General features: G+C 36.4%; 1 protein-coding gene across 3 annotated transcripts in view; it reads left to right on the forward strand.

Moving 5' to 3' along the window:
- Positions 1-16,763, forward strand: part of SPAG16 (sperm associated antigen 16) — a 350,605-nt gene that overhangs the window by 50,541 nt on the left and 283,301 nt on the right. For all 3 annotated transcript variants that reach the window (XM_031554276.2, XM_085227603.1, XM_085227604.1), the window contains one exon: positions 7,613-7,743. In XM_031554276.2, coding sequence (XP_031410136.2) covers positions 7,613-7,743 — 131 coding nt within the window. The remainder of the gene's footprint in view (positions 1-7,612; positions 7,744-16,763) is intronic.

Genomic DNA, 16,763 nt, shown 5'->3' on the forward strand with positions numbered 1-16,763 from the left:
TAACATCAGAACAGTTCTAAAGCAGCTCTTGTAATTAATCTGACTTTACAGCCTATTACATCCTAACTTCATGTTTGCTTTTAAAAAAAAAAAAAAAAACAACACACACACAAAAACCCCACCAAAAAGATGAGCTGTCAGTTATATACTGAACAAAGGGGATTTATGTTGCCACAGCCTCTGTAGGTGATTTTTTGTTTTTTATTAGCAAGCTAGGCAAGATGTAGTATGCAGTAAAAGTTTTACTGTGCTCTCCTGCTACTGCTTTCAACTTCTTTTCTTTGTATTTCAGATGTTTGTGATATAATTGTAGTCATGATTAATATAGTAAAATGAGGTATAAACTTGTAGTACACTCAGTATGGACATTGGCACTTTCTGAATTGAGTTGTTTCAGAGTAAACTATCAGGCAACACAGAGTACTGAATATTTTGCTGGTGGCATTCTGCTCGTTGGGTGCACGAAGTATCTTCAGAATTGTGTTACAATCTGCTAGATGTGCTATTCCTTCAGTTACAGAAAACATGAGTAAGATGGAATAATTCTGGTTGACGGTATTTTATATAAATTTTCTGTTAGTACTGCAGCAAAGCAATTAATACTAATTCAGTAGATACCTGCTTAACATTTCAGTCTTTTTGAATGAAACTGAAAATTGCACTAAAGCAAAGAACTCGGAACAGAGTGGAGTATATGAGTTTTCATTGCAGGAAAGACTAATAGGCACTGTTTTGAATCATTCAAAAGAACTTCAAACCTAGAAATAAGTTTATGTCCTGTGCCATCATAATAGTGGTTTATATTCACATCCTTCACTGTGAGTTGTCTGATTCTTGTAATAATTCTAACTACAGGAGGATGAAATAGATTGGAAATCTTGTGTTATTATTATTTGCTTTATTCTTTGCAGTTTTTTTTTTTTTTGATATCTCAAAGACTTAGATTCATTCATTCATTGTGAGCAATTAATGTTCCCTTGTTTATAAATTTCTATCTTAAAATTTCTTCTCTTTTATATCTATTGTTTGAATACGTGGGTTCTTGGTAATTCTTAGCCTGTGGAAATTGAAGCTGTGCTAATTTGGTCAAGAGTTGAGATGTAGTGTAAAACTGAAGCCCTGTTTTAGAAACTGTATTTGTAATTTTGAGTGGGGCTGTTGATTTCTGTGAGACTGCTTTGGCATTTAAGAACTAAGATATGGAAAACAAAATGTAGTGAAATTTGGATTCTATAAAATAAGATAACCTCCATAATGTAGGAAGAACTTTTTTTTTTTCCCAAGAGACTCGAGCAAACAATTCTTAAATTTTTGTCATCTCTTTGTAACTTTGAGTAAGAAGGTAATTTAACTGGTGTATAAATGCAGCTAGCATTGATTAGCACAGAACTTGACCAAGAACAAAAGGGCACAGATATCCCTAATTTGGAGAGCAAAAATAGAAGACTTCCTTGAATTTATTTAGCCAGTAACATGTCAGGGTATTTTACTGAGATGTAGACCAATGCAATAGCTACATCCTAAGAATAATAACATTTTTCTTACTTAGATTTTGTTTCTGAACAAAATAGTTTTTGTTTGAAGTTGTGTGTGGATGTGCTGGGAGGTGTGCTGATAATTGTGCCTGTGTGTGTGTAGATTCAGTCTGAGAAAGAGCTTTGTCATTTTCAACTCAGAACAGCTACTGATGCTATAGAGCTGATTTTTGGCAGAAGAGAGATTGCTGCTGCTCTTCCCTCACCAGAGGACTTGGATCCATCAAATGACTGGCAAGTAATCCTTGCCTCAGTTGAACTTCTTGTTTGTCTTCGGAATTAAAGGACCAAAACTTGATTTCTTAGCTGGCAATTGCATAGTGAAGCTAGTTTGTGTAGACTTCAATTTCTCACATCTGTATGGTGAAACCTAGAACTATCTTATGATGATCAAAACAAGGCAAGCTGTTTAGATAAACCTATTTGGATGTTTTTTTTGGTTTTTTTTTTTTTTTTTTTTTTTGGTATTATAGTAGGCTACATTTATTCTCGCTTTGTGATAAGTTCCACTTTTCTTATTGTCTTTTGTTTTGACAAAGGAGAATCTTTTGCATCTTCCTTAAGAAAAATGAAAGCTGCAGACTTGCTCAGAAAAACCTTGTTTTCAGAAGCAAAAAGATGTAGTCTTCACTTAAAAATTCAAGAGAAGAAAGGAGCTTTAAGGGTGAATTGTCTGAATTGCATAATGATTCCCATCAAGGCAAGATTTGTACCTTATCAGGGAGAGCTAATGGTCTGAGACTCCTGAGACAAAGCTTGGTTTGTAAGCTCCTGTAGAGAATTTCAGCTTGGTTTGCAATAAATCACTATCTTCTCACATACTCCAAGTTTAGGTTCTTACCTGGCAGGAAAAAAAAAAAGAGGATATTCTGCTATTGGGATTTGTTTTTGTGTATCAATCTGTGAGGTATCAAAGCAGGGAATGCTTCTTCAAGTTCATGTAACTCTGGTTTCTGTGGAGCTCTCCAGGTAAATCATGTGTACTGGATCCATCATTACGTGGGGGTATGGATGTGTTTGCATTATTGCCTTTGCTGAGGATCTACCATTCGGATGCCTTCCCTCTGCCTTCAGGACAAAAGTAGTTGATGGTGCTTACTCTTTCCTGTTAGTATTTTTGACAGCCATGGAAATACTACGTGTAAATGAAGTGGATGTCGTGGCTGCTTTTTATCAGTGGCTAGCAGTCTGTTTCACCTGTAACTTTGTTATCTAAAGGTGGTGCAGGTTCTAATTGTCAGTCTGGGCAGGTACAACCATTTGCTTCTGCTGTTGTCAGTGACTGAGCATTCAGAATTATAGTTCACAGAGATTCTTTCTAGCACACTATTTTGAATGTCGTGTTCCTTGCCTTTCATGAAGTAACAGGATGTTTAATTTCTCAGGCAAGAAATGCATTACTTTCCCTTTTGTGGTGATGTAAGAGAACACCTTAATAGCTTTTCATGTTGCTACATTCATGTTTTTGTAGTGCTACTGTCTATTTCATAGCAGATACAAGAGTGAACAAAAGCCAATGCGTAGCAGCAACAATCTCAGTATGTTTTTATTGGCTTCCACTGCTGTGTTCTGGGGAGCACTTGAATCAGTGCTTCACCTGGCCATGGCAAGTGATCCCGTGGTTCATGGATTATCTCTACAACTGAGTCTGAATCTCATGTTCTAGTAAAATAAAAGATCATCACAGCACAGGAGGTCAAAACTACAGTTTCAGAAATAAATGCAGAGGGCTTTATTGCTTTGTAGATGAGGAAAATTAGGGTAAATACTTTATTGACTTGTTTTCTGTGAAGAATGAAAGAAATGCTAATATTTCATATTATCCTCTTTTTAACTGTATTTGTGAATTTTGCAGCAGTAATTCACGGCAGTATTTCCTGAAGCAGTATCTATTTTTTTTCTACTGAAAAAAGTAAGACTTTTTCAGTCACTTTTATTCAGAATACCTTAGTTTTGACTTTCATAGTATCAGTTTGCTCTGAAATGAATAAATCTGATTGTTAACTAATTTTTAGTCTGAGTTGCTGAAAGGGAGTGAAATAGCTAAGTTGTTCTCAGCTTTCTTAATGTTGTTATTCTGGTTGTGCAAATTTGTAGTTCTTGAAGGGTAGCGTTTCTGAAACAACAAGCACATACAGCTTCTTAGATTTGCACAAAGGCAGTGGCACAGGTTTGGGGTATCCTGATTTTTAGTTAATCCTCTTCACTTGTTAGCCTTTGTATAGTAAGTACTGTAGACTCAACTACTCCCAAATTTGGACAGTGTTTGGGACTGGCTTCAGAGACCTGCAGGAATATTATGCCTGAAATGTAAGCAGAACTTGACTTGTATTTCTGTAAAAACATAATTTTAGCCACAAATGTATTATTTTCTTCTGGAATGGCAATTCAAGATTAAAGTGGTTTTGGAAGCTTTATGTATTTTTTTCTAATTTTGAATGTTTCTGTTTTTCTTATCCCTACCTTGTTTAATTTTTCTTTCCCCAGTTGTCATTATACACGACATATAAAGAAATCTTATTTCTGTTATCCTACTTAAGTTTCAAATAGAATCTTGATTATTTTGGTACTAATTGGAGGTTGGTTTTCCTTAAAGTATTTGCATTGTTGCTTTTAAAAGCATACAATCCACTCTCACAGGAAGAACTCAGAAGTGGATATGTACCTTCATTTGACTAAGCAATGTACAAATAGTGTGTGTAAACATTTAAAATTGTGCTCTGTCTAAATCCTCTGAGATCCCAGTGCTTTTCAGAGTATGTTTGCAATTCTTTCTTGGCTACTCTTTGTTACTTAGAACGTCTTTTAAAAACAAGTGCAAGTATAGGAAACTACATTTAGATGGCTAATCTGTGTGAAGTGGGTGGTTCGGGGTGTGAGTGTTCAGTTAACACCTCAGTACAAGATACAGGTGCTTTGTTGATGTCTGAGTTAAGACAAGAAGGATGGTTTTGGTCATCTACTCTGCAGAATCTCCCTTGTTTCTGCCTTGCTTTTCACTCAGAAGAAAAGTGAGACCAACACCCTGAGTTTCTCACCGTTGGCAGTCCATGCCATTCTGCAGAAATGGAACCTATTGTTCTGGGAATGGAATAGCTGAGCATCATTAAGGCTACCTGAAGCTAAAGTTGAACATACCTGTAGAACCTTACCCCAAAATAGCACAGAAAATAATAGAGAAGTTTTCACGTGACCAAAATTAAGTATGTAGCTTCTTAGCTTTGCTGGGAAAACATAAATGTGGTTTAGGTGGGATGAAACTTACATCAATGTTTGTGATCAAGTATGTGAGGCGCTGAGCATTTAAAGCTTTTGTCACACTCAGTCTTTTTTAATAGTCGAGCTTGAAAAAGCAATACAAAACAAACAAACACCACTGGATTTTAGACAGATTTTATTGAGCTTATTTGTAAGATTGAAGCCGTGGGCTGCTGAAAAATACCTTCTGGTCTCATCTGTAATAGTTACACTGGCACTGATTAGTAATGGCATTAGTTAACATTAATAGTAATTCTGATATTCATTTAAAGAGTTTGATTCAGGGTTATAGCATCCTTACAGGACGCGTAGTGTACAAAGCTTCTGAAGTGAGAAACAGAATGGTATTCTCTTGATAGTCTGTAATTTTGAAAATCACATGCGTGCTTATTCCTTTAAATTAAGCGTTGCCATCAAGTACAAACAACAACAAAAAAGTGGATATCCTACTGTGTGTGCACCTTTTCAGATTAAAATGTGTAGATTTTGTCCCGTTCTTAATCTTTGTTGTGGGCATTTTAAATAATACAATAACTTTATTCTTTTTAAGTTTCTACCAGCAGGATGTCCTGAAAATGCTGCAAACAGCAAGGATTACAAGTTGTTAGAAAACTGTAGCCTTTGTAAGTCATCTTGGAATGACTGGTGGATTTCTTAAATGTATTGTGTGCTGTTATCCTCCTTACGGTCTTTAATGACAATCTATTTTTAATAAATCTGTTTAGTTGGGTTAATTGGAGTTGGTAATAAATTTACTGTGATCCTAAAAAATACGCACTGATTGAAAGTCAACCTGTAAGGATTAAGGGTATGTTTATATGTAACTTGTTTTATTGGCTTTGCAGTTGCAAGAAAAGTGTATTTTGAAGAATATAGAAGATCTGTCTTCTGCTCAGTTCTGGAGTAATAGATTTTTTTTTTTTTTTCTTTTCGTGTGAAGAATTCATTCAAGTTACTTAAAAGCACATGGTTAAGCTGATGCTCAAATGCAGTAAAAGACTTCATATTCAGATAATGATTGATACATAGTAGCTAGTTTTGAAAAAGATTCTCTGTCACAATGTAATATCAGTTCTCTTTTGCAGGGATGTTATGAGTTTCAAATACTGCTGTATGCAGTTTACCTGCCTGAAGTCCTGAATGGTTATTTCAAGCTGTTTGTACTTGACAAATGTAGATGTCCAGCCATCTCATGTCTGTTTCTTTGACTTGGCTGTCAGAAAGAAGGGCTGTTCATTCTTTCTCAATCCCTATTACCTGGCAGAGCCAGTCATGACACCAGCTTTTTTAGTATTCCCTTTAAAATATTCTCTTTAGTGTTCAGTTTCTAGTATTCTTATGTCTGCTACAAATAGGTCTGAAGGATGTGGGTCTTTGTATAAATCCAGTCCTATAGTGTATCTTAAACATGTTATCCAAGTATCTTTGCTGTGCCATCCACTGCAATCAGCATCTGATTTTTTTTTTTACCTTCTGTTACCTATTGATGAAAATGTTTTATGTACTGTTTGTCACTATTACGAAATGAAATAAGTACGTATGCTGTACTCTTTGGATGTCTTGTGGGGGAAATTAGCTTCAGGTTTCATTCTAAATTCATATCTAATGTATAATTAGTTTCATTTGAATAAAAAAAAATCTTCACTTGAAGCCACAGATTTCTAGGACAGAGACCTCCTTGCACAGCCTATATGATAGATCTTTTTCTGTATTTTATGATGACTGAACAAGAACTTTGAAGAGCAGACTTGGCTTCAGGTCTGTAATGGGATCTTATAAGGGCCAGATTCAGTGCAGGTGCTGTCTCACTGTGTTGCTGCTTTGGAGAGGCCATTAAAAGGCTGGACTTTACTCTTTCCATATCTGCTTAGGAGATACATGTAATGTAAAGTGAAAGAAATATAAATTGAGTAATTTGGAAAATGAGAGGGAAGTTCATCCATTGTAAGTTAGTTGAAGGAGCTTTCTAGCTGTCGAAACGAAAGTCAACTAAAAGTTAACTGTTGATCATGAGGTGGTACAGTGCAGGATAGATAGAGCACTGCATCTTACATTGGTAGTTTTGGACTCGCTAAACTTTTTTCTGTTTAAGGAAAAATAATTTAATTGAAGTCTGATTGGTATTAACTTTTGACTGCCTACCACCAAATACTTCATGAACGCAGAGATGATGAATTGCACAGAAATGATTTTCTTAGATGGATTTTTGTGTTCTTTTAGTATGATGTACTTATGATAAAAACATCAGCCAAGATTGTTACTTAAACTTGCATCATTACAGACTCAGTTGTGAGTTCAAATTCCAGCGGAATTTTATTTGCCACTTAAAACTTTATCTCAGAACATCCAATCTGCAGAGCTGCATCTTTCCCATAGCTGCTACTCTGAAATACTTTTTTTGGAGTATTGGTGGGAGGAGTTTTGCTAGTATGAACAATGAACTTCTATGTTCTTATAACAAATGTAAGTTCACTGTTTATATTTGGTTACAAATTATGATTAATATTGACAGTTGATCTCTTCCTACAGCAATGTTGTATTAATGTAACTGTCTAGACATTAATTCCTAGCAATATAATTTTATAAGAACAAATTAATAAATCTCATAAAACGCAATGGTTCACTGCAGGCACCAGTCTTCCAGATATGCCTGTATTCATCTTTAACAATATATATCAGGATAAAGTCAGGACAACAGTGATTTAATAATTGATAAAAATTGAGCAGAGGGGAAAAATTGTACTTTTAAAATTCAAGTAGTACATTGCATGAACTCCTGCAACTTTTCTGAAAATTAAATATCTATTTTTTTCCTTTAGGATTCGGAGTTCCCTGCTGACACTCAAGTGGACTCATACCTTGCTCATGCCAAAGAGTACAGTCGACTCCTGAAACATGGAGCGTATAAACTGGAAAAAACTTTAAAACTGCACGTCTCAGCAGTGAGCTGGTAGGAGCCATTAACAGTACATTTATTTTATTGTTAAGTACATGTTGAGTCTTATTTTTTCAACAGATCATTCAGAAGCTTTAATTTAACATAAATTTTGAATTTTGAGAAACCAACTGCCCCAGTCAGGGGAAGATTCTCTGAAGAATATGAAAGTGGAGAAAATGTTGATGAAATTTAGTGGGAGCGTAAATACAGGAAAACATTTGAGAGAACTGTTTACAGATTGAGATTCATCTTTGTAAGAAAGGTGGGATTCAGTTAGCAGATGTAAAAGCAGAGAACGCAGATGTCTGTATAGTCTAGTTCCAGAATGCTGAACTAAAATGCTGAGTATTTTTGCTATTTGTATTTGGTTACAGCTTATTCCCTTGGGTCAAAAATCAGAATAGTTTAAATTTAAATTAGAATGTGCAATAGCCTGTAAGCAATGACATTTCAGGGCTTGCTAGCTACAGGCAGAGGAAAAAAAAAAAAAAAGTTAGCACTAGTGTGATGGTTCCAAATAGTCTAGTTAATGATTTTAAAAAAGAGATTAAAATCATCATTATTTTTATCTTTCAAGTAATTTCATGTAGCATGGTACTTTTCTTACTGCACTCCAGCTGCTAAGGATGCCCCTGTTTTAAAAAAACAACAACAACAAAAACAATCCCCCAAAACAACAGTATTCCTGGAGTTAATTTTTGTTGCTTAATTTCCTGTTGTATGTAAGAAACATAATCCAATTTAGCTATGCTTTAAAAGCTTAAAAGTGCGGGCAATTCTCGTGCAGGGTAAAAGCTTGGCAGTTGACTGACTTGTGCAAATGTCAGTGTTGTGAAGGAATAAGATTATTTCATTATTTAAGCAGTACAGAATAGCAGAGCCAAGTAAAGCAATGGTTTTTGGGATAGGTGAGCATCAGGTAAATCTTGTCTGTGAAATGGGAAACAATCTTTATATGTTTAATAACTGTAGTGCAAAGCTCGCAGACTTTTAGTTGGCTGCCCATATTTCATACTGCTTTATTTTAGCTTGACAGGGTTCCTCCTTAGTCTCTCAAATACTTGATTCTGGCTTTCCATCTGGCTAATTCCTAACCTCAAATGCTTAAGGTAATATTTTGAATAATTTTCTCCTCTATTGTATAGTCATATGAGGCCAACTGGGAAAGAAATCAGCATCGCTACTTTGATGAGACTGTACCAAATCTGCCTGAAATGTTATTGAGTTAGTAGGCTTATCAAAAAGCAGTTAGTGCAACAATGGTGTACTGGTCGGGGGAAAAAAACCCAGACTGACAGAGAAGGAAAGCCTTCCACTCTTGCAGGATTTTCAGTGAGTCAGGTGGAATAAAGATTAAAACATAGTCTTTCCAGTTGTTTTATCCCAAGACTTATGCAAGAGGCACCAGTGTAATAGTTTCCATGTTAATATTTGTCAAAAGTTTCCTTTTACCTACAGTAGAAAGTGAGATTTATTATAAACTACTTTTAAATTGTATTGCAAATTACTTGTATTAAAATACGTAGTGTGTAATTTTGAGTAGCGATTGCTCCAAAGCTCATCAAGGAAGGACACTTCTACCTAAATTTTGCAGTTACTGTGTACTTGAACAGGTGAGTGTAATGTGTGTTCATGTAAGAATATTCTTTGCATCTCTTATCTGTTTTGAATGATATCTTCTATATGTTGCTGAAAGAATTATTCTAGATGTTTATATCCAGTGTTTCTAGTTACTGCTAGAAGAGATGGTTGTATGTACTAGAAATTCTGAGTACTTTCCACAGTTAGTAAATGGATATCATACCTCGAGGATACAATACCACTAATTTACTAGTTAAAAATAATTTGGATGTCTTTAGACTTATTTGGAAACTCTTTAACAACTTGCTTCAAGAAACAGCAACTAAATTAGAAAGGAAAAAAAAAAACAAGACGACAATTTAGGAGCATTTATTTAATTTCACATACTGACAATATGATATTGAGCTTCATCAGAAGGCAGTGCTTTAAGGAAAGTGAGGGCTGAATAGAGCTCTAAAATAATTTGAATTGCTTCTCTGAAAACATAATGTAAAAGCAGAAAAAGCAAAGAAGAATGTTAAAATGTTCTTGCAAAAATGTAAGCATTATAAACACAGACTGTAACTGAATCTCTCATTTGCTTAGAAATCTCTTAATGAACATAATGGATTGCAGTTTCTACATGTTTAACTATGAAAAAACAACATTCGAGACTCCAAGCTGTTTTAATTAAAAAGCTTTTCTTGTCTGTATATCATTACTTTAATTCAATCTTTGTGACTGGACAGACTTTTTTTTCTTGTTTTGCTAATGCTGAACATGGTATTGTGGATTGTATCAGTGGGTCATTTTTGACAGTGTCTCCTCTGGAGTATTTTTAACACCCTTCACTGTTTGAGGAGTCAAGCACTCAGCGTTCCTGTGTGTTTCAAGAAAACAGACCTTTATGTTGAAGGAAAGGACACTTCTAGTACTCCACTGGCAGCAAATGGTTAAGGATTTAAATGGGGGAGAGAGGTTGCAAATACTTGAGTTTTGGGAAAAGTTTCAAATGGACCCCATACCTTATTACATGCTATGGAATCTTGAGGCGTACAGCTAGTGCACACAGAGCTTTAGTGATTGCTTTTAGTTTGATGGAGCAGCTATTTGGTCCTGGTACTGACTTTCCTCAGAAGTCCCAGCTGTTACGAAATGCATAAATCGTGGGGTTTTTTTCTGGGAAAATGACTTGGATTAAATTATCTGTATGGGGAATTAAATGAAAACGGTGTGTTTGAAGAAAAAATACTCAACTTCCACTAAACTGAAAGTAATGATGACTGTCTTTTTACAGACAGAAGATAGAGAAACCAATAGCTACTGAATGAGAACTGTTTCTTGTAGTTGATAGGATAAATAGAAGACATCCTGTTGACTTAGGAAGAGACCAGATTTGCTTTTTGGATTTAGGTTTTTCTTACCAGAAGCAATGTCTAATAAAGATAGAACAGAATCTGTTTTGTGTATGTATTAATAGAAAATACAGCTCCAGCAAATCCAAATTCAGACTTTTTACATGCCTTAAAGCTGATGCTTTAAGACCTTCATTTAGCATCTTCCCTTGGGTAGGGAAAAAAAATCTCTTGGGAAATCATGTTGGCTTTTTGCCAAACGGAATGTTTCCTACTTCTCAAATCTTCACACAGACACTCTTCTGCATTAAGCTCACATTTCTCTAGTGTCCTTGCAAGTATCCTAGTAAATCTTACTATGCAAGAAAGGCTGTAAGATCTATAATGCATAAATGATCTTCTAAATCTTCTTGCTTACTGTCCATTTTCTCTTTATTTGCCGTCTGCCTCCCAAGGGGTTTGGATGTCTTAACAAGAAAGATACTTCTGTGTCACTCTGTGTGGTACGTCTGTCACAGTTTACTTTGTCTTTACTTGGAAGAAGAGAGATGCCTGTACAAATATTATTTAGTGCATTTTTAGTGATTAGTACGGTGTCAGAAAATAGAAAAATAGCATGTATTATGTTGGACAGATGCTTATCTGAAGTGCAGCTGAAAAAACAGCAGTATTGGCATGAGTTTGAGATCAGTGCAATGCTGTACTTTGCATGTAATTTAATATGTTTTGTAGTTAGAAAAAAAACTCCTGTTTCTCTTTTTTTGTTTGTTCAAATCTTACATCAGCAAATGGATGTTGTGAAAATATTGGATATTTGGTATTTACTTTTGACCTTTTTTAATACCTTTAACTCAAGCAGAATGACAAGTGAAGGCTCCATTGCCTTTTCTTTCTTTTTTGTTAAATTTTTAAGACGCCTTCTCCTTTCCCATCTCCTTCCTGCCCATGCATTACGTACATAGATTGCAGCTCTCCACTCAAAGCTTATTTGATGTGGCAATTGTTCTAAAAATGCCTTTTTATTGTAGGTAAAACTCAAAGCGTATGACCTAATAACTTCAGTGTATGCCTGTACAAATGGAAAATGTATATTCTTGTTTACAAGTAACTTAATGTTCCCACGTCTTTTATTCCTGTTCAGTATATTGTAAAGGAAAAAGATAGAACATCAAAACCATTCTGCTTGGGCACAGTAAAATACAAAACTGGAGATAAGTATGAAGAAAAGCAAATGCAAAATGTTTGGTGATTATCTAGGCTTTCCTGATGGACCCAGTAAAAGATAAGTTTTCTATAGGGGCTAATTCATCATTATATCTTATTATGCTAGTTTTCCTCATTTTTTTTTTTTTATCAGTGGATTCCAGATGAGATTATTAAAACTTATCTCCTTGGGAACCATGCAAATTGACTTGCAGCATAAAATGTGTAGGTGATTTTATGAGGCTTATTCAAAAATTGAAATTGAAGTTAGTCTTGTAGTGCCTCGTGCATGGTTACAGAGGTGAGATTGAACAAAACTGCATACCTCTGTATCCTTTCCCTTTTAACTTCTCTACTACTTTTTTCCTCCTTTGTGTAAATACCTATGCATTGGTACACAGATGTACTTACGCATACAGAGGAATGACCTTTGCTGAAAGGATACTTAGTGTTAACATGAGGAATTTCCTCTTGAACTTCATCTGAAGTTTGCTGTAGAATACAGTGGTGCAGGTTGGTGTTTTTTTCTTTAGAGTTTCAATCTGATGGAGAGAGTATTCTGCAGTCGTTTATAGAACTATGCCACTCGTTTCAGTCAGTGTCCTGCTTTAAGTCTCTTTTAGGCACTCCGTTTTTCAATTTCATTTCCAGACAAAGATGGAAGAAGCAGGCTGTTAACATTTGTTGGGTATGAGCGAGGTAATGGAAGTAGTATAGATCAGTTTGTAAGCAAACGACTTGACAGTTTTTCTTCTACTACCTGTCCCAATTGGAGAGAGTTCCATATTAACATTTCAAGATGTCCTTCTCCTTGATTTTCTTCTTTGTGATGCCTTATGCTTCTGATGTTGGGTAGCTTGATTGGGTAGCTTTGTTGAGACTGCTGCCTGTCAGACTGATGAATGTTGTCTCCCTTTTTCCTGTATTCCAACCATTTGTTTCCATCTCTGTGTTTTTGTACAGCTGGTGAAGTAATGTCATTTTCTTCTGTGTCTGTGTGATGCCAGGCAAGGTACGACGTCCATCTGCCAAGGGGTGATCAGTCATATGAATCGTATTGCGTCCTGAGAGCTCACAAGCTAGAAAAAGGGAGTTCAGAATTCATGGGGTGGAATTACTTATCAAAGAGGGAAAATTTAGGAAGCTGACTCCCCAGAGCATTACGGAGTGATTTTTTTTAAAATTACATTTTTCCATTAACAGCATTGGTTAATTGCGCCGTCACGTGCTGATTTCTTGCATGAGTTGACACAGAGAACTGGAGATTTGCCTTAGCAGCGTTAGTTGCTGCTTAATTTTCCTATGGAAATTATACCTGATTTTAGAGGTACCTGCTGTACAGTGCTAGCTGGTGCAGGTGTTTAGCTTAAGCACAGCGGGCTTTGAAGTCTTGGCCCATGATAACTATGGGGTGTGTCTTGGGTTCCTCACCTTGCCATGTCAGCAATTCAGAACTTAACCTTCTTTTTCTGTTCAGTTTGCTTAGTATCTTATTATTTCTTACAGTATATGCTTCATATTTACGACCCACAACTCTATAAATTTAAATATTGTCTTTTCTTTCCCCAAGTGTGAATTTCAGAGCTTAATTTCTGATGACTAAGAGTTAGCTCTAGAATGGAATTTTTCTTACCAAACTGGTCTGGTGGTATATCTTTTTCTGGGACTGACTGTCTCAGCATGTAATCTCTTTCATGTTAACACATGAAAAATATTTCTATAATTTGGCTGAGACAAAAAAAAAAAAGCACCTATCTGAAAGTAACTTCAGGAAAAAAGACACTTTTCAGGCCTTAGACATACTGCTGAAACAAATCTGCATCCATGTAAGTAGTCTGTAATGTTGAACCTTTTAATGATGTTATGCAAGTTTACTTTTTTATTAGAACTGCAGGTATCTTTTTTTCTGTTACTGTTCTCCAAAACCAAAGCTTTAATTATTCTTTCAATTCAGACATAAAAGATTTTTATCAAAGATGAGGAAAGCGAGTCTCACCTTCATACAAATTGCTCAGTCTCCTGCTTCCTAGCTCTAATTTGTATTATATGGAATGTGAGGTAGGTAGAAATCTGGGTGCATGGTTGTGTGCAGGAGGTGATGATCAGTGGCACAAGGTCTAGCTGAAGGCCAGTCACTGGTGGTGTGCCCTAGGGGGGCATCTTTGTTAATGACTTGGCTGGTGGGGCGGGGGCACTCTCAGCAATTTGCAGGTGGCACAGAAGCAGGCATAGCAGCTGACACCCTGGGGACCGGGGCAGTCTGGAGAGCAGACAGCAGGAACTTCTTTGAGTTTCACTAAAGGAATTATCTGTGAAGCTGATGAGAAGATATGCAGATGTTTCCACTGAAAATAAATGGAAATGTTGTCCTCCTGCCAAAGAACATGAGAACTCCAAAGTCACAAGATGTGGTGGGTACACCTATCAACGTCCCCACTTACGGTGGTCTGGGGGGAATATGATGTGTCTGCCTTATTGCCCCCACTGCCTCTCTGTCCCAGTGGACTGATGTCAGGCACGGACTGACAACAAGGTCCTTTCTCAATGAGTCCAAGTGCCATCCAACTGGTGGCTTCCTGAGCTGTGCTGACAGTGAGCTGCAGCTGCTCACAAACTCAGCTGCAAGTACCAGGATGGACACCCAAAAGCTGAATGATGGAATGCCAGGTGGCAGAGAGCTGTGCAGGCTTAATCTCTTGCAGGTTTAATTTAGTTCTTTTGCTCGGTGATGACAAAGAAGGCATATCTGTGTATGCACTCACGTGACTGCCTGCCCTGTTATCTCCACGGTAGTGTTCTGTGTGGCCGTATTATCCTCGTGGGGAATAATTCCTGCAAGATTACGTACGGAGAAGATCCTGAAATTGAATTTGTCTTTTGAGACACAGCTCAATGCTCTAGCTTTCAATTTCAGAGTATCACTGTTTTCTATAGAAATTAAGCTCTTAATTTTTTTCTGCATTTAGACCCCATCGCAACAGAGAGATTATTTCACGGACTTCAATCTGTTCATTATCATACAATGCCCCTGTAAGAGCTTTAATGCAGCTTATGAGGAAGAAGTACTTGTAGGAATATGTCAGATGTAGTTTAGCTCCTTGTAATGCAGTTTGGTAAGGGAAAAACTGAATAATTAGCAACCACAGGGCGGATCACACTTGAATAAGCTGTACGAGGGCTTGGTGTAGCACTGGAGGGAAAGCTGGCAGCAGCCCTCCATCCCAGCATCATCCCACCTAACATCAGTAATAGGAGGACAGGTATGTGTTTCCCTTAGCTCTGCATTTGCCTCTTCGAGTCACCTGGTGAAAGTTCCTTCCTGTCCCTCTCTGTAAGTTTTCTGGCTGCCACAGTTGTGAGAAGTTTGTTTCTCGTTAGCTTTGCCTGCAGCTTTGACCACATTGATGGCTCCTGTGGGAAGGCCTCTACCATCACTTTAATGGCCAGCTTGAAACCATAACAGTAGTAATTTGAAGTTGTATTGTGCTCTTTTATGACATACCATGAAATGAGCTGGGTAGCTCTGTAATTTTGTTAGCAAACAAGCACCTTTATCAGAAAATAGGACGTTTTCAGGGAAGGTCAGTGGAGGGAAAGTGTATTTTTATTAGTTACCTTCATAGTTTTTGAAGCAGACTTGGCAGAAAATCCTGAAAGTACTTGATTATAAAGGCATGACTGTAAAAAGATTGTCTTAACTTTATGAAGGTTCCTCTATATTCTCTGTAGACTGGAAACTATCATGCCTGGTAACTGTCAGCAATTCTAAATTTTGGTTATCATCTTTTTATTCCCTTACTTATTAGTAATCTGTGGACAAGAATGGGGTTGAATAGATGGGGTCAACTGTTTTCTGATCTTCAGGAAACAGCCAGCCTATGCTGTGCTGCTTGAAAATAACTTTTATGAATTTCTTTTTATGATGTGTAAACAAGATGTTGAGATGCTAGTGAAAGGAGATACTTTAATGAGCATGAAAAATAATTTGTGTGACAGAATCCACATTGTGGAAATGTTTTTTTAGAAAAAAAGTACTCAATTTATTTTAGAATATAGAAACGTTGAAGTCCAGGATTTCCAAAAGGTGAGTACTATCTGTCTTTACACTTCAGTGTCTGAGGAGATTCTGATACCTGTCTGCAAAACAAAACAAAACAAAAACAAACAAACAAAAACACACACACACACACACACACACACCCACACACACAAAAAAAACCCTCAATGTCGAGCACTGACATTTTTTTGAAACTTGAAAATTCATTTACATTTTTATAATGCTTTCAGCATCCATTCAGAACTATTCTTTATCAAGAAATGTGGAGGGAGCAGTTACTTAAGAGCTTTTGTTTTGATTCCAGGCTTCAGTTTTAATTTTTCTGGTATTTGACAGTGTATTTCCACATACGAGGAAGGTAACATGTATCTTTGGAAAATGTATTTTTTTAACACTAGTTTTTAGGTAATTGTGTTAAGACTTCATGAATATTTGAGGCAGAAACATAGATTAAAAAGAAGCCAAAAAGATGTAAAGTTTGTTTCCTGGGAAAGGAAGGAGTATTGCTGAATGGCATTTCTGAGAACTGGATTGTTGTATGCAGAATATATTGTGATATTGTGGAAATGGAAGGGGAATGTAATGAGGAGGAGTATCTCTAACAATGCTGAACTAATGGAGTCATTGCAAGAATGGTATGCAGTGTTCCCTCAGGGCATTCACGTGATTTGTGCTTAACATTTAAGATGCATCATATGTTTTGTTTTTTTTTTCCAAATACTGTACTTTATGGAGTAATATTCAAATGTTATAAAATGGTTGGGATTATTCTACATAGCCACACAATTCTAGGATTTTGTCCAGGGCAGTGGAGATGAAAAAGCATATGTGGTCTTAGCCAATTTTGTATGCCCCTC

The sequence above is a fragment of the Meleagris gallopavo genome, chromosome 7 (assembly GCF_905368555.1).
Source record: "Meleagris gallopavo chromosome 7, MGAL_WU_HG_1.1, whole genome shotgun sequence".
NCBI classification, from domain to species: Eukaryota; Metazoa; Chordata; class Aves; order Galliformes; family Phasianidae; genus Meleagris; species Meleagris gallopavo.